Source organism: Oncorhynchus masou, chromosome 24 (genome assembly GCF_036934945.1).
Source record: "Oncorhynchus masou masou isolate Uvic2021 chromosome 24, UVic_Omas_1.1, whole genome shotgun sequence".
NCBI lineage: Eukaryota > Metazoa > Chordata > Actinopteri > Salmoniformes > Salmonidae > Oncorhynchus > Oncorhynchus masou.
Genome location: NC_088235.1, coordinates 60,497,191 through 60,515,930, shown reverse-complemented (window position 1 = coordinate 60,515,930; position 18,740 = coordinate 60,497,191). Strand labels below are relative to the sequence as shown.

Genomic DNA, 18,740 nt, shown 5'->3' with positions numbered 1-18,740 from the left:
TCTGCAAAACCACAACAGTAAATACTACAGTATATTACAATAAACAAATACACTACTTTAATTACTATAGTATATGCTAGTTTTCTTTTACTACAGTATTTATACTATAGTTAACTGTAAATAATACAGTATACTACAGTAAATACTACAATATTGTCGGCAAAACACTAAAATGAACACTGTGGTTGTCATACCATAGTATACTACAGTATTTTTTCATGTGGGAGAGAATGGGATTCTGTACTATGCATATCAACTCATGCAGTCCAGAGTAAGTGTAAATCCCCTGAACTGTATTCTACCTCATCTTCCAAATGGACAACTACAGTATTCCTGCTGTTAGACAGCAGCTGTTCACCGCCAGTTCAATACAGAAGTTCAATAAGTACCCGTCTCAACCATTCTGAAACACTTCAAGGCCAAAATCAATCAATATAAAAAATAACAGAACTCAAGTTTCTTATCCATGAATTTATTTACTTTTACTATAACCTAGGTTATACTCCCACAGAAGTCCTGAAGCAGTGTTTTTGCAGACTGTAATTTAATAGTGGTTTTATTTGAGGGTTTCTCCTTGAGTAAACCTACTAGAGAAATACTAAAAGAGCAAATTTCCCATAACATGTAGGACTGGAGTCTGAACAGATACTGTAGTTCAGCACTCAACTCTTTTCTATAACATGAACAGAAAATAATGTGGTATATACTTGGCATGTAGGTTTCTAACTTATGGGTGGCACAAATTGGGATATGGGGGAGGAGAATGGGCAGAATATATGCAAATTAATTAGTGTAGTATTTACTATAGAGTTTTTTTGCAGATAATAATTAAGTATTTATTATAGTATTCTACAGCATTCTATAGTAGGTACTATTTTATTTTTTATTTAAACTTTACTTCACTAAGCAACAAGTAAGAACAAATTCTTATTTACAATGACAGCCTACCCCGGCCAAACCCGGACGACGCTGGGCCAATTGTGCGCCACCCTATGGGTCTCCCAATCAAGGCCGGATGTGATACAGCCTGGAATAAACCAGGGACTATAGTGACGGCTCTTGCACTGAGATGCAGTGCCCTAGACCACTGCACCACTCGGGAGTCCACACGTGATCTAGGGATAGTGTGTAGAATAATATTCTATAGTATACTACAGTTTAGTTCAGCATTCTATAATCAGTGCTATAGTATTCTATGGAAACTAAAGTATTTTCTTCTGTGGGATATTTATTCTCTCTCTCTCTCTGTTTCTATCCTTATGTAGTCGGGTGGTAAAAGCAACTAGCTGTATTTGTTTATTTCCACAAGATGGCACTATCCCTTTAATTCTGGGATACAGTAGCACATGCACAATGAGATCCTCGTTGGTTGTAGCCGGGCTGCCCGAGAGTGTTTTTAGTGTCCATCATGGCTTCTCGTGAAATGTATTATTAAATATTACTCTTGATGCAGCTTTATACAATTATGTTAACATGCCTCCTTTGCAATGTTCGCTTTGTAATATTTGTTCAGGATGATCAACTTAGACTGTTGATGTTTGCAGATTTATAATTGGGTGTTGGTGGCTAACTACTGCTAGTTACATCCAGTTGCTCTCGGACCACGTTGTGGAGTTTTACAAGATATCATAAATTCAGAATTACAATTCAAGTTGAATGTTTATTAATAGTGATCTTCCGTTTTGAGGGAAACTATTATCGTTGCTGTGATAATGACATTCATAGTGTTTATTGTTTTCCTAATGCTGGGACACGTGATGTTGCCCTGTCCGACGTGTGCATTTGTAGTAGCACATGGACAGTGTTGTAAGACTAGATGTACTCTTTCATTTCATGCAAGACTGTAATTTTGACAAGGTTATTGTGAACTATTAACAAGGCTAACTTAGTTTATGTTTTGTTTTGTTTTCTTGTTTTACAGAAATAGACCTCTGCCATTTTTTTGTTCACTTTGGCTAGATACACTTTGTTTCGTGATTGGATTCACTGATAAAGTAGTAGGTCGAGAGTTTAGTTGACTCATTGCACTTTTGCTTCTGGTAATTCAAGCGTATTCAGTAAGCAGGTTAGCTGAGACAGTAAAGTAATTCCTTATTATTGTAGTCTATTTAAAATTGATTAAAATAACTTTCCAATGGATTCTGTTTCCATTACCAGGGACAGTTTTCAGAATAAACAACCCCAAAGATATTTCTGTGTCCTGTGCTGGGTTTACTTTTGCCAGGCTACGCTTATCACCGTCACTCTGAGGGCTCTATTTTGGGCTGGCATTAAGCAGGGGCTCAGGCTTGGAAACAGCATATGAAAGGTGACAGTCTAGCGAATCCAACAGGTGTGGTTCCATCTTGCTGTAATATTCTCAGACGGATTTCGAGATCTCAACATGAAAAAATACAGAATGATTTCATAGGATTGAAACGAGACCATTTCCTTTTGGTCACAGATGGATGAAATCCCGGTCTGCTTCAAGCTGAAGTTGTAACGAGTCTGCAGATATTTGAATGGTGTCTTTGCGCCGCTCAGTGGATGTTTAGGTGAAAGGTATCTGTCGTCAGTTATATGAAATGGTGCCAATATTGTACTGTCGCTAAGTATGATCATATGTATTATACAGACAAGAGAAAGGTGAAATTCTCATAGTTATAATTAGATTTGTACTACATTTAGAAATCATTTGTAATTTCAAGCTCTTTTGCCCACTTTTTGAAATGTTCATAATATTCGTACAATGTACTTGAGCTTGTGTCCTCAAAAGTGAGCACACCCCAGCAAATTATAACTATTTTTTACCAGAAAGGTGAGTTCCAGACCTTTCGAGAATTATACCGCAGCAATATCAATCAATCAAGTGTTTTTTTTTTTAAATGTGTGCTAAAGCGGCTATCGAAAGGATGCCTCTTTACACTAACGCCAGGAGCGCATTCAGCGGGACAAAACATTTTGGAACGTTCAGATAGTAGAACAAACTTGCCTCTCCGACATGTGGAACAAGGAATCATGTCGGCCTCTATTCATGGCATTTCTATCGGCGACGTTCAACAACGGAACGGAACTCAACCTCTAGACCACCCCAGGCCATGGAGACGTACTTCTTATCATGTCAAACACCTGTTTCTTACTGCCATAGACACATATTACTTATCTGAAGCTATGTGACTGTGTAATGTGGGAGCTGATCCTTCTATGAACTGTACTGTATGTACTGTATCAAAACCAACAACTGGTAGAGCAACAGCCATGCATCAAAGCTTTATTACACTTTGTTCCCAGTGGCCAGTTCTGCTCCACTTCATGGCTCTCAACCCTGGCAACTGTGGATGATACATAGCCCAGTCTTGGCTAAACTTAACGCTTTTCAATAAAATATGACCTAATAATTCACTGTGAATTATTCATGGACACTGTTCATAAGATCCCGGGGTTTGCGGTTTGGGCGTGAGCTGCTATTGAAATTCTCTCCATTGTTTTTCTCTCCTTTCCCCCAGACATTAGAAATGTCCATCTATTAGTCAGCGTCCTGCCCGTCCTCTCACCCATGGCCACAATTCATTTCAACATGTTTATAACCTTCTAGCTAGATTCACAGGCTGAGAAAGAAAACAACCTTTCACTTAATACCAGTTCTATTACTGGGCTGCTGAGAGCATTAAACATTACGTATTGGGCTGATATTCTATCGAAATGCTGGCTGCGCAGGTCCACAGAAAAGTGGCAAGGGGCCAGGTATTTGGGTCTGGGTCCAATTGGATTCAGATGTATTAATATTATCAAACTCTTCATTATTGCTTTGAAAATCTTTTTTTATCCCGTGTGTGTGTGTGTGGGGGAGGGTTCAGTATGATGGGGAAAGCACAGTGTACACAGCATTTGGTTGGTGGGGTTGCTTAGTGATGAATCGCTAGTGGGGATATCTGACAGAGAGGTTGTGTATAATTTGGCCCTCAGAGATAAGTGTGTTCTACTAGTTGGTTGGCTGCAGTCCTTCAAGAACAGGGTAAGGAACTGAGATTGGTAGCAGTTTAATCTTGATACTCCCCATCCCGGATCTGGGATCGTGAATAAAGCCTCAGGCTCATTAGCATAACGCAACGTTAACGATTTCTGAAAATCGCAAATAAAATGAAAATAATGCGCCTGCTCTCAAGCTTAGCCTTTTCTTAACAACACTGTCATCTCAGATTTTCAAAATATGCTTTTGAACCATAGCAAATCAATCATTTGTGTAAGAGCAAGCTAGCTTAGCATTCTGCGTAGCATTTAGCACGCAACATTTTCACAAAAACCAGATAACCAAATAAATAAAATAATTTACCTTTGAAGAGCTTCGGATGTTTTCAATGAGGAGACTCTCAGTTACATAGCAAATGTTCAGTTTTTCCTGAAAGAATCTTTGTGTAGGAGAAATCGCTCCGTTTTGTACATCACATTTGGCTACCGAAACGAACCGAAAATTCAGTCACCAAAACGTCAAACTTTTTCCGAATTAACTCCATAATATCGACCGAAACATGGCAAACGTTGTTTAGAATCAATCCTCAAGGTGTTTTTTCACATATCTCTTCATTGATATGCAGTTCGTGAAAGCCTGCTTTCCCCTCAGAATCGCATGGAAAAATACCAGCAGCTGAAAATGACGCACCAATTTCGACGGAGGACACCGGGCGGACACCTGGAAAATGTAGTCTCTTATGGTCAATCTTCTAATGATATGCCTACAAATACGTCACAATGCTGCAGACACCTTGGGGAAACGACAGAAAGGGCAGGCTCATTCCTCTCGCATTCACAGCCATATAAGGAGACAATGGAAAACGGAGCCTCAAAAATCCTGCTTATTTCCTGGTTGCCGTTTCATCTTGGTTTTGCCTGTAGCTCCCGTTCTAGGGCACCCACAGACAATATCTTTGCAGTTCTGGAAAATTCAGAGTGTTTTCTTTCCAAAGCTATCAATTATATGCATAGTCGAGCATCTTTTTGTGACAAAATATCTTGTTTAAAACGGGAACGTTTTTCTTCCAAAAATGAAATTGCGCCCCCAGAGTTTCAAGAGGTTAATTGTGCAGTCACACCCCAAACCCAGTGTCTCAGTGGAATATTTTACAGTAATGTAGCCTGCATCCCATGAGTACATAAAGCACCAGATTTACAATGTATTTAAAATGTATTCATCTAGTCATTCATGTAGCCTCTCCCTTTACCTAACAAAGTACAAAGCCTTCCAGAAGAACATATCGGACTCAGATTCTCATTATTGCTCCAGCAGTGAAAACTTATAAACAATAACAAGTTACATTAAACTCTGAAACCGAGGTGATTCAAAGCATCAACACAAAAGTAATATATGTAAATTGAAATAAATTGCTTTGAAGACAGCTGGATGTGCCAGTACATAACTGCAAATTAACTCAACTAAGCAGTTATGGCTTCAAAAGTGAGTGGGGGACATGACATGAGCAGCTCAGAAGATACCCCCAAACAGCATGTGTTAGCTTGTCAAGGGCAGACATGTGTCAATGATTCAGAGGAGAAACGGAGCAAACATTTGAAAGACCACATACAGTAGCAGTTCTCCCCTAAAACTCTCCATTAGTCCTCCCTCTTGGTGGTTCAGTACTGAGACTGCCCAGTGTGGCCAGGAGATCTATTCACTGTTCCCCATCTCTCCCACATGAGCAATGTTTCTGTCTCCTGCCTACTGTATGGAAGAAAGCTCCACTCCATCATTCTCCACTCCATTTTTCATCATTTTCCCCCAGACCCACACGTCAGCTAAAACACAGAGGCACACACTTTCACAACTGCACACACACGCGCACATGCACACGCACACTCAGCGGTTGCTGATTGTAGCTTAACTTTGTAGCAGTGCTGCTAACAGTGCATTTCAGATTGATTGTTTCTATGTTGACAGGTGTTGATTAAGGAGTTGGAGCTTATGGTGTGACGATATCGGGTGCTGGGACTACTGAGGCGGAGGCCATCCCACAGTACACAAGTATTAGGCTGCACCAGGTTGGGCTTTACATCACTCTTCAGTTTGTACTGCTGGCATCACAATATCAGAGAGATACACTCCCCTGCGGATTGTTAGGTTCTAAACAAACAGAGTAAAAACTCAAACGGATGACTAGGAAAAAGTATGTTTATTCACCCACTGGGTCAAACAGGTGCAAAGACAAAGACATGTTTACACAAGCACATATATTTATACCCTCCTACTAGGCGGAGTCAAGTCCTTGCCTATCTAGACAGCCAATACGTCTCTGTTGCTAAGTCAGGAACTTAATTGGTTTCCTCTTACTGGTGTAGTCATGGCCCTGCCTCAGGCTAGAACCTTCGTGGGTGTGGAAATGTGTGTGGGATAGGACTGTTCCTTCTCACTTCATCTGACCTGACCTCGGGCTGAATTCCTCGCTCCTCCTTAATCCACGGCTGTCCTACTTTATCAGTGACTGAAACCAGACTGTTGCCCTTTGCCTCCCTCCGTAGGATCCATGAGATTTAACAGTAAAAAATACTCCCTGCCTCCCGCCATTGTCTCACTCAGTTACTTTCCATACACATAGCTATTATCCACCCTCCATTGACCCCAACATATACCTTCATTATACATGCAAAGTAACCAATAAGTTCTAGTATGGCAACATGAATAAGTATATTTCAAGCTAGAATCCAACAGTATGTACGTGTACACATGCTGTTGCATGTATATATTTTATATAAGGTGACAGTACAGAATGTCACTTTATTTGAGGGTATTTTCATACAGTACATATCTGATTTGCCATTTAGAAATGAAAGCACTTTATAGATCTAGTCCCCCCATTTCAAGATGTCATAAGTATTTGGACAAATTTGACTTATAGTGTAAGAATAAAGTAGTCAAAGTAGTATTTGGTCCCATATTCCTAGTCTGCAATGACTACATGAGTGTGACTCTACAAACTGGTTGAATGCATTTGCAATTTGATTTGGTTGTGTGTTGGGATCCAATAGGAACTGAATGGTGAATGATGACTGGAGTAATGTTCTTTCTACGTGAGAAGATCAGATGTTTCTGAACATTTATAAATAAATCCAGATAATGCAATGATTAAGAAAAATCACGAACAATTCATGAATAAGGATGAGTGAGAATGTTACAGAGGCTACAAAATGGCCTGCTAACCTCTCAATAAAGCATACCACCCTGCATACCACTTTTGGCTTGCTTCTGAAGCTAAGCAGGGTTGGTCCTGGTCAGTCCCTGGATGGGAGACAAGATGCTGCTGGAAGTGGTGTTGGAGGGCCAGTTGGAGGCACTCTTTCCTATTGTCTAAAATAAATATCCCAATACCCCAGGGCAGTGATTGGGGACACTGCCCTGTGTAGGGGGAAGTTAAATGGGTGTCCTGACTGTCTGAGGTCATTAAAGATCCTATGGCACTTATTGTAAGAGTAGGATTGTTAACCCTGGTGTCCTGGATAAATTCCCAATCTGGCCCTCAAACCATCACAGTCACCTAATAATCCCCAGTTTACAATTTGCTCTTTCATCCCCTGTAACTATTCCCCAGGTCGTTGCTGTAAATGAGAACGTGTTCTCAGTAAAAACTTACCTGGTAAAATAACCGTCTGTCTGTAACTTTCTCATTCATGATTATCATGGTCACATTCACGTAAAGGTGTTCACAACCATCTTCTATTCTTACAATAAAAATGATTCCAAAATAACACAATACATTCTCCCCCACGCACTTATTATCGGACGAAACATCATCTGAAACACAACCAAATCAAGCTGCAAATGCATCCAACAAGTTTGTAGTCACACGGTTGATGGAGTCATTGTGTGCAAGGAATATGGGACTTTCGACTACTTTAATACACTATGAGTGAAATGTGTACAAAAACATCTACAAAAGGGTGGGGGGCCTAGATATATAAAGTGCTAATTTCGAAACGGTAAATCACATATGTATGAAAATACCCTCAAATAAAAGTTCTATACCGTCACCTCATATGAACATTTTTATCTCAAATCCCAACACCTAGTCAGTCATTTCGTGTTTCACAGGCCCTCGCTCAGTCTCTCACTCAACAGGGTGTGGGATTTATATAAGACCTCAGTCCTATCACAGCCACCTCCATCAATTATGATGAACCACAGGCTTCACTATTTCAGTCCACTTCCAGAAGTGCAGCCTTGTTCACTACTGAGGGCTGGTATTAGGGAACAGGACTCCTGTGATGGGGAACGCAGGGAAAGAGAAGAGAACAAAGGAAAGAGAGGGAGAGTAGATGAGAGCAGGCGGGTATGGGGGGAATAATTAGGCCTTGATCTGTGTTACATTGCAGAATTCACACTTAGTTGAGAGAGTTGCGTGATCGTTTTTGAGACTTTTAAACGAGGCCAGAACATACCCTGTGGTCTCCAATAGGAGTCCTCTCAGGCCTAGACTCATCAATGTGTCTGTCTGCTCGTCCACTGTATCAAGATATTGTCAGCATAATGCCTACTCCATTCTCATGTGTCCCAAAACAGGATTCTCTAAGTATCTCAGTTGGAACGATTTATGCCAAATGATCTGAAGAGAAATGATGAACCTCACCCTAATAGATCCCTAATACTACCAAAGAGAAATTAAATTACCATTCCAGTGGTAGTGGAATCAACAGACACAAAGTTTGACAAAAGCCTTTGTATCTGGAGCAGTTGGGGACAGAGAAATTACTCAGGGATGGAATGGAACATTTGGGTACAATTAGGTATCAGTGGCAGAGAAGGGAAAATAAGAATTGTGGGTGAGAGATAAAGAAAAAGAGGAAGACAGACAGAGGAAGAAAGAGCCTGTGATAGATTGCATCAGAAACGTATAGGTATCCTATTTAAAAGAGATGTGTGACTAGACACAGTATTTTGTAAAAAACGTTTATTTGATTAGATGCTCTCTTGTCTGCCTAGAGCTGTGCCCTAAAAAGTAGCAAGGGATTTCATTTGCCAAGTAATCAATATTAACTTAATAGCCTCTTAAATACAGATAACTGCCAGAATAATGGAAACTTAAATGAGGGATAAAAGAATATTGAAAGCAGGTGCTTCCACACAAGTGTGCCACCATCCACAAGGCACGAGTGGTCACTGAGTAGTTTGATGAGTATGAAAACGATGTAAAACATATGCAATGGACGTCACAGTCACCGGATCTCAACCCAATTGAGCACTTATGGGAGAGTCTAGAGCGGTGCCTGAGACAGCGTTTCTCACCACCGTCAACAAAACACCAAATGATTGAATTTCTCATGAAAGAAAGGTGCCGCATCCCTCCGATAGAGTTCCAGAAACTTGCAGAATCAACGCCAAGGTGCGTTGAAGCTGTTCTGGCTGGTGGTGGCCCAACGTCCGATTAAGACACTTTCTATTGGTGTTTCCTTTATTTTGGCAGTTACCTGTATGAGCCCCAGTCATCATCCCTTGTGATTGACTACAATACAGCAACCATATAGCAGTCCTTTACCACCCCCGTATGATAGCTTTCACAACTGAATGTCAGCGACACCAAGTTATATTCAGATCTATTTATACTCGTTGAAGTAATGCTATGGCACCTTGGTATTGCTGATACACTATGGACAATGTCAGTGTCAGTTGGTATCTCTGTGAGCCAATCCATATGTAAAGAGTATGCAAGCATGACTGAAGTCGCTTTGGATAAAAGCGTCTGCTGAATGGCATACAATTTATTACAGCAGAAGAAAATTGTAAACTCAACACGTAAAGTGGTGGTCCCATGTTTCATGAGCTGAAATAAAAAGGCCCCAGAAATGTTCCATACGCACAAAAGGCATATTTCACTCAAATTTTGTGCAGAAATGTGTTTACATCCCTGTAAATGAGTATTTCTTCTTTGACAAGATAATCCATCCACCTGAGAGACGTGGCATATCAAGAAGCTGATTAAACAGCATGATCATTACACAGGTGCACCTTGTGCTGGGGGACAATAAGAGGCCACTTTAAAATGTGCAGTTTTGTCACACAACACCACTGATGTCTCAAGTTTTGAGGGAGTGTGCAATTGGCATGCTGACTGCAGAATGCCCACCAGAGCTGTTGCCAGAGAACATCCATTTCTCTACGATAAGCTGCCATCCCAGGCCCACCCAGTACTGCACTCCTGTCCAGTCATGGGAAATCCATAGATTAGGGCCTAATTCATTTATTTCAATTGACTGATTTCCTTATATGAATTGTAACTCAGTAAACATTTTGAAATTGTTGCATATTGTGTTTATATTTTTGATCAGTATATGCAGTAAATGTAATAGTCACCAGCTGAGAGTCTGCTAACATGTGAAGCTACCTGTTATGTCGGGTTGCAGTTCAGATGGAGCTGGGTTGACGAAATGATTTAGCTGCTTCTACTCTAAAAAATCATGGAATTTATCACAACAGACCAGAATCACCTCTTAAGAGTATGAGCTTTTTGAAGTTGATTTGACAATGTGTCAGACTGGCAATTATGGCTGAGGCTGTTAGCACATCAATGTCAAATCAGTTATTATTTTGATACGTCTCATATCATAATAAGTCCTAAAACCGTATTTTCATCAAACGTTCCTTCAAGACTGCATCTAAACGGCGGTGTACTTTGTATCTTTTATATATGACAGCTTGGCTGTTTCTGTTGGGTTTTTGTTGTTGAAAGACTGAGATAGTAACAGTACTTGAGATACAACATCTGCCAAAGGAATTACTTAATTGCTATCTGTCCTGGAATGAACCGGATAAGCTGAATAAACTTTGATCACAGGTAGGGCCTAAATTGTATTAGATAGCAATTTAAACCTAACTTCCCTGTAGTGGGTTGGAGAACAGGAATAGAAAGTGATAAAGGTTGTAATGACACATGTACAGTCGCTATTTCATACTGTACTCTGAAGAGATTGGCCTTTACCTAACTTCATCTGAGGAAGAGGATGACCCAGCAGGGACCAACAGCAGCTATGGAGGAAAGACTCAGCTGTCCCATCTGCTTTGAGTTCTTCCAGGACCCAGTGAGTCTGAAATGTCAACACAGCTCCTGCCGCAGCTGCCTGGAAACACCAACAAGAATTCAACAAAAGCAGCGCGAGTGCCCAGTCTGCAGGGGAAGGAATTCCATAGACAATATCCAGCCCGCAATGTCTAATATGAAACTGAGGAACATAGTGGAGGCCTACCTGCAGGGAGAAAAGAAGAAGGGGAGTGGGGGGAGAGCAGTGGGTCTTGTGGTGTGCGCCAGACATAATAAGAAGCTCAGGTTTTTCTGTGAGGAATGTGAGGAACTTGTTTGTGCTGTGTGTGTGGAGACCGAGCGGCATGCCAAGCATAAACACCAGCCGGTGAAGGAGGAAGCGCAATGGCGTAAGGTACTGTGCTACAGCTGGAAGACAGATCGACTTGCAGTCTTTTCCTCTTGCTAACCGAGTTGCATTTGGTATTAGATAAAAGTACCAGTACAGAATAGCTGAGAAACCAAATCTACCAACCAAAAGTATTTTTTACTTCGATCCATCATTTTTCTACTGTTACCCCTCCCTACTTCTCCACCACTATCCCCACTCTGTTCCATTATCTACCCAGAGGGAAATCACTTCATTGATCTACAACCTTCCTGAGAAACTGGAACTGGACATAAAGCAAGCGAGAGCCACAAGAAAGTGTGCAGCACAATACATCAAGGTATGTCGCTAGCTAAATTCCACAATATTACAAAGATAGGCCTATTACAAAGATATTACATAGACATGTACCTATGCAATATCTATCTTTCTGTACTGTTCCACCTTCCAGACCCAGGCCCAAACCACAGCAGGACAGATCAAGAGTGAGTTTGCAAACCTCCACCAGTTCCTGAGAGTTGAGGAGGAGGCCAGACTGGCAGCTTTGAAACAGGAGGAAGGGATGAAGACAGGGTTACTGACCGAGAGGATCGCCCGTCTTGCCAGCAACATGACCTCACTCCCAGGGAGGATCTCAGACATACAGACCAAGATGAAGACCGATGACATCTCATTTCTACAGGTCACACTTTATTTTGCATGTCACAACTGTTCAATGTACTGAGGCTTTCTCAATCAAAGATATTATTCTGTACTGAGGCTTTTCCAAACAAATATATTGTTCTGTACTGAGGTCCACGTGTGTTCTTGTTTCAGATGTACAAGGACTTGAAAGACAGGTATGCAACATTACAATGATAATCAATAGTCAAGTATCTGATCAGTCACCAACACTATTATCATGCAATGTCTGTACTGTCTGTCATTTCAGGGCCAAGTATACATTGGAGGATCCAGAGCCTGTATCGGGGGCACTGATAGACGTGGCCCAACACTTGGGAAACCTGAGGTTCAAGGTCTGGAAGAAAATGCAAGAGATGGTGCAATACAGTGAGTACAAAGTTTTATAAGCAACTGTCCACGCATTTGAGGTCATTGACTTGCTTCAATGACGCAGAGAAATGATCAGTTACTAAACATTATAGTACAACATCCAGGCTCCAGTGTCAGTCATTCATGCCATGAATCACGACTGAAGTAACAATAAAATGTCCCCGTTCTGAGCTCGTCTGATAACTGACAATAAAACTGATGAATGTTCTGATTCCTGAATGACAAACGGCTGACTCATGTTCTGTTCATACAGCCATAACATCCATGTATCTGACCTGGTGTCCACCTAACCTGTCCACTCCCTCTGTCCCAGCCCCTGTGACCCTGGATGTGAATTCAGCTCACCCTGATCTACTGATCTCTGGGGTCCTCCTGGAGGTGAGTGACAGACAATCGTCCCAGCCTGTGCCTGATAACGCGGAGCGATTCGACAGCTCAGTGAGCGTGCTGGGCTCTGAAGGCTTCTACTCAGGCATTCACAGCTGGGAGGTGGAGGTGGGGCTTAAGAAGGCCTGGACCCTGGGAGTGGCCAAAGAGGGTGTGGCCAGGAAGGGCAATGTGATGGTCAGCCCAGAGGGTGGGATCTGGGCGATGGGGCTGTGGAACGGGGAGGAGTATAGCGCTGGAACCTCCCCCCTGGGTACCCCTTTGGTCCTGAGTAGGAAACCCCAGAATGTCAGGGTCAAGTTGGACTATGAGAAAGGAGAGCTGTCCTTCTATGACTCCAGTGACATGTCACTCATCTATATGTTCGAACAGAGGTTCACAGAGAGACTGTTCCCCTACTTCTCTCCCTGCCTTAACACCGATGGCACTAACCCTGGAGTACTGAGTATCTGCCCTGAGAAGGTGTTTGTGACTGTGACACCTGCTCACTAAGGATATTTTCTGGTGATACTACTTTACGATCCCTCACCGAAGTGTCTGTCTTGGTAAAGTCTGTCACAGTGACTCTAGTGGTGACAGTGATGTCTGCGACACCAATGTGTATTCCGAAACTTTGTCTGGGGCACTTTCCTGTTAATTAATTTATTGAGAGAATGTGTCATGAATTCCCTACTTTTTGGTGGTATGTTCAATAAAATTACAGTTAGAAAAAAAGAGTTCCAAAAGGGTTCCCTTTTTGGTTCCAGGTAAAACTATTTCGGGTTCCATGTAGAACCTTTTGTGGAAAAGGTTCTAGATTAAATCTAAAAGGGTTTTACCTGGAACCAAAAGAGGTTCTTCAAAGGGCTTTCCTATAGGGACAGCTGAAGAACCTTTTTGGTTCTAGATAACACCTTTTTTCGAAGAATGTACAGTTGTGGCCAAAAGTTTTGAGAATGACACACATATTAATTTCCACAAGGTTTGCTGCTTCAGTGTCTAGATATTTTTGTCAGATGTTACTATGGAATACTGAAGTATAATTACAAGCATTTCATAAGTGTCAAAGGCTTTTATTGTTGATGCAAAGAGTCAATATTTGCAGTGTTGACCCTTCTTTTTCAAGACCTCTGTAATCCACCCTGGCATGCTGTCAATTAACTTCTGGGCCACATCTTGACTGATGGCAGCCCATTCTTGCATAATCAATGCTTGGAGTTTGTCAGAATTTGTGGGGTTTTGTTTGTCCACCCGCCTCTTGAGGATTGACCACAAGTTCTCAATGGGATTAAGGCCTGGGGAGTTTCCTGGCTATGGCCCCAAAATATCAATGTTTTGTTCCCCGAGCCACTTAGATATCACTTTTGCCTCATGGCAAGGTGCTCCATCATGCTGGAAAGGGCATTGCTCGTCACCAAACTGTTCCTGGATGGTTGGGAGAAGTTGCTCTCTGAAGATTTGTTGGTACCATTCTTTATTCATGGCTGTGTTCTAAGGCAAAATTGTGAGTGAGCCCACTCCCTTGGCTGAGAAGCAACCCAACACATGAATGGTCTCAGGATGCTTTACTGTTGGCAAGACACAGGACTGATGGTAGCGCTCACCTTGTCTTCTCCGGACAAGCTTTTTTCCGGATGCCCCAAACAATTAGAACAGGGATTCATCAGAGAAAATGACTACCCCAGTCCTCAGCAGTTCAATCCCTGTACCTTTTGCAGAATATCAGTCTGTCCCTGATGTTTTTCCTGGAGAGAAGTGGCTTTTTTGCTGCCCTTCTTGACACCAGGCCATCCTCCAAAAGTTTTCGCCTCACTGTGCATAGAGAATGCACTCACACCTGTCTGCTGCCATTCCTGAGCAAGCTCTGTACTAGTGGTGCCCCGATCCCGCAGCTGAATCAACTTTCGGAGATGGTCCTGGCGCTTGCTGGACTTTCTTGGGTGCCCTGAAGCCTTCATCACAACAATTGAACCGCTCTCCTTGAAGTTCTTGATGATCTGATAAATGGTTGATTTAGGTGCAATCTTACTGGCAGCAATATCCTTGCCTGTGAAGCCCTTTTTGTGCAAAGCAATGATGACGGCACGTGTTTCCTAGCAGGTAACCATGTTTGACAGAAGAAGAACAATCATTCCAAGCACCATCCTCCCTTTGAAGGTTCCAGTCTGTTATTTGAACTCAATCAGCATGACAGATTGATCTCCAGCCTTGTCCTCATCTACACTCACACCTGTGTTAACGAGAGAATCACTGACATGATGTCAGCTGGTCCTTTTGTGGCAGGGCAGAAATGCAGTAGAAATGTTTTTGGGGGATTCAGTTAATTTGCATGTCAAAGAGGGACTTTGCAATTCATCTGATCACTCTTCATAACATAACATGGAGTATATGCAAATTGCCATCACACAAACTGAGGCAGCAGACTTCGTGAAATTAATATTTGCGTCATTCTCAAAACTTTTGGCCACGACTGTAGTGTATGATACATACATTCAGCAAATGTTCAAACCCCTTGACTTTTTCTACATTTTGCTTACGTTAAGTCTTTATTCAAAAATTTATGAAAAAAATGTCCTCATCAATCTACACACATACCCCACAATGACAAACAGGTTTTTAGAAAAATCTGAAATACCTTTTTACATAAGTATTCAGACCCTTTGCTATGAGACTCGAAATGGAGCTAAGGTGCATCCTGCTTCCATTGATCATCCTTGAGATGTCTCATCAATTTGATTGGAGCAGCTGTGGTAAATTCTATTGATTGGATATTATTTGGAAAGGCACAAATCTGTCTATATAAGGTCTCACAGTTGACAGTGCATGTCAGAGCAAAAACCAAGCCATGAGGTCGAAGGAATTGTCTGTAGCGTGCAGAGACAGAATTGTGTCAAGGTACAGATCTGGGGAAGGGTACCAAAAAATGTCTACAGCATTGAAGGTCCCCAAGAGCACAGTGGCCTCCATCATTCTTAAATGGAAGAAGTTTGGAACCACCAGTATTCTTCCTGGAGCTGGCCACCTGGCCAAACTGAACAATCGGGGGAGAAGGGCCTTTGTCAGGGAGGTGATTAAGAACCCGATAGTCACTCTGACAGAGCTCCAGAGTTCCTCTATGGAGATGGGAGACACTTCCAGAAGGACAACCATCTCTGCAGCACTCCACCAATCAGGCCTTCATGGTACAGTGACCAGACGGAAGGCAGTTCTCAGTAAAATGTACATGATAGCCCACTTGGAGTTTCCCGAAAGGCACCTAAAAGACTCTCAGACCATGAGAAACAAGGTTCTCTGTCTACGGTTTAACAAGAATGGTGCGACAAACAAAAAAACATCCAACAGACGACCACACTAGGTTCCACTCCTATCATCTAAAAACAAGAAGAAGCAGCTCCAGTGGGCACATGATCACCAACTCTGGACAGTTTAGTAGGGGAAAAACATTGCCTGGTCTGGCTTTCTTGTTGATGGCAGAGTCAAGATTTGGCGTAAGCAGCATGAGTCGATGGCCCCATCCTGCCTGGTGTCAACGGTACAGGCTGGTGGTGGTGGTGTACTGGTGTGGGGAATGTTTTCCTGGTACACGTTAGGTCTCTTGATACCAATTTAGCAACGTTTGAATGCCACACCTTGAAGAATCCATTCCCCGAACACTCTGTTCTGGAGGCAAAGGGGGGTCCGACCCAGTAGTAGATGGGTGTACCTAGTAAACTGACCACTGAGAGTACATCTTTACCATGGTGTTCCAAATTAAACACGTTACTTTTAAAACGTTATAAGCATGATATCTTATTCAGTAATTCACAGTTCAACATGCTCTTCTGTTACTTGCTAGAGAGCACAGCTACAAAAGACAATATAAGGAGAATAAACAAATGGGGGTGGATCGGCTGGATCATCTCAATTTAAACGTTAGTGAAGTTCTTGGGAACAGCAGGAATGTGGATGATCCAATAAAATGGTCTGTTCTGATTAAACAGAACGGTCTGGAATAGTGTGCTGTTATGCAGCTTTTTGATACATTACATGACCAAAAGTATGTGAACAACTGCTCGTCAAACATCTCATTTAAAAATCATGGGCATTAATATGGAGTTGGTCCCCCCTTTGCTGCTAAAACAGCCTCCACTCTTCTTGGAAGGCTTTCCACTAGATGTTGGAATAAGAGCTTTAGTGAGGTCAGAAATTCATCCAAAGGTGTTCGATGGGGTTAAGGTCAGGGCTCTGTGCAGGCCAGTCAAGTTTTCCCACACCGATCTCGACAAGCCATTTCTGTATTGACCTGAAATGCTGTTCCCCAAACAGTTGGCAAAAAGTCCTAGAATGTCATTGTATGCTGTAGTTAAGATTTTCCACATTGATCTTAAGTCACTGAGATCTTCTTTGTAAGGCCATTCTACTGCACTCTGCAATGTTTGTCTGTGGAGATTGCATGGCTGTATGCTTTGACAAACTGATTTTGGATACAGCTGTCAGCACTGAGATCTTCTGGGCCATTCTACTGCCAATGTTTGCTGAAATAGGCTGTATGCCGAATACCCCTAAGTTGAAGGGGTGTCCACATATATATATATGTATATATATATATATATATATATATATAGTGTATAGTTTTTGAACTGAAACCGTTTTTAAGTTAGCATAAAAGCAAAAAATAGAAAAACTATAAATACATTCCCACAAAAGTTAAATTTCAATGGGAGCTATTTGGATATGCCAATGCTCTTGGACCATTACAGCTACAAACACCAAACCAATATTGACACACAAACTGACTCAACTTAGCTTGTAAAAAGATTGTTGATAGCATTTGTACTTTTGTACTTTTGGAACTCTAACCATTTTCAAAATAAGTAGTATGAACAAGAACGCGCTCAGTTTAAACGTGTAGTGAAGTTCTCTATAGCAACAGCAGATGTCCATAGTGCTGTGGATGGTCAAAAAACGATTAGTCCGTTTTTAGGATCCATCCAACTACATCAATATCTGTCAGGTGTGTGTAACTATACAGTCTTTCTGTTCAATCAGGAGTCCTTAAACAGTACACTGGCACAACCTGTTCCACAGGCCATGAACCCTTGCAGGGCAGCTGTCTATACCGAGGCTCGTGATGGCATCTGAAGATATACTTTATGGTATAGGGCATAGAGAAGACCCATCATAACGGCCAAGGCGTTGGGGATGTACCGCAGCTCTGGGAGCACGATGTGCTAAGATCACTACATCGTAGATGATTTCCTTGAAGAACGCATTTTCTCCACCATTTTCAGTCACAATTAGTATTCTGATGTTCACCCCCTTTGTGGTCTGCTCTTCTGGATTAGTGGGCTACAGGACAACAAAAAATAACCAATTACGAATGTACACATAGCCCTGAGTATATTAGTCACAACACGTATTGTTTTGTTAGAATACGATCAATGAATTACCAATGTGGAGATGAAATGTATTCACTTATGAATTACCTAACGTATTGGACAGCAAGCAAGGAGTGTGAGATTGCAAAATCAGGCCTGTGTGCCCAAAGAGAAAACCAAGGACTTATAGAAGTTACACAAAAACCTGACAGATCTTGATGAAGTGGAATGGATCCTCCCTCAGGAAGTGTGGAAGGCCAAGTTAAACAGCAGCTCTTCTATTCTGGTTGGAGCTCTGAAATGATGAGAGAGAGGCTGTTAGTGAGAGAGTGGGTGTTAGTGAGAGAGGGTGTTAGTGAGGGAGACAGCATGAGAGAGAGAAAAAGTGTGTGTGTATTAGCGAGAGAGATAGTGTGAGAGAGCGAGAGAGAGAGGGGTTGGGGGTAGAGAGACACTTGCGTTCCGATCAAGAGAACGTATAAGACTATGATGTTCGGCCATTGTTGGAGCCCGTGCTCTGTATAACTCCAGGAAATCTGGGCTTGTCCAGCGAGGAAGGATTTATTGAGGTCAGCGGAGACAAGGTGGTTGAATTCTGCA

At 41.9% G+C, this 18,740-nt stretch overlaps 1 protein-coding gene and 1 non-coding gene across 2 annotated transcripts; one reads left to right on the top strand and one right to left on the bottom strand.

Annotated features, from left to right (window-relative positions):
* Positions 1-562: 562 nt before the first annotated feature.
* On the bottom strand, positions 563-615 carry LOC135513406 (U7 small nuclear RNA). Its single transcript, XR_010451527.1, has one exon. It is a non-coding gene; the product is annotated as a U7 small nuclear RNA (small nuclear RNA).
* Positions 616-10,854: 10,239 nt separating this feature from the next.
* On the top strand, positions 10,855-17,062 carry LOC135512421 (nuclear factor 7, brain-like). The gene is made up of 6 exons (XM_064934442.1): positions 10,855-11,391; positions 11,606-11,704; positions 11,816-12,046; positions 12,181-12,203; positions 12,296-12,414; positions 12,731-17,062. The coding sequence occupies exons 1-6, from the start codon at positions 10,960-10,962 to the stop codon at positions 13,294-13,296; spliced, it is 1,470 nt and encodes a 489-aa protein (XP_064790514.1). The 5' UTR covers positions 10,855-10,959; the 3' UTR covers positions 13,297-17,062.
* The last annotated feature ends 1,678 nt before the right edge of the window (positions 17,063-18,740 follow it).

Coding starts and splice junctions, on each gene's coding strand:
- LOC135512421 (XM_064934442.1), top strand. CDS start 10,960: ATGACCCAGCAGGGACCAACAGCAGCTATGGAGGAAAGACTCAGCTGT. Junction 11,392..11,605: donor AGGAAGCGCAATGGCGTAAG/GTACTGTGCTAC, acceptor TTATCTACCCAG/AGGGAAATCACTTCATTGAT. Junction 12,204..12,295: donor TACAAGGACTTGAAAGACAG/GTATGCAACATT, acceptor CTGTCATTTCAG/GGCCAAGTATACATTGGAGG.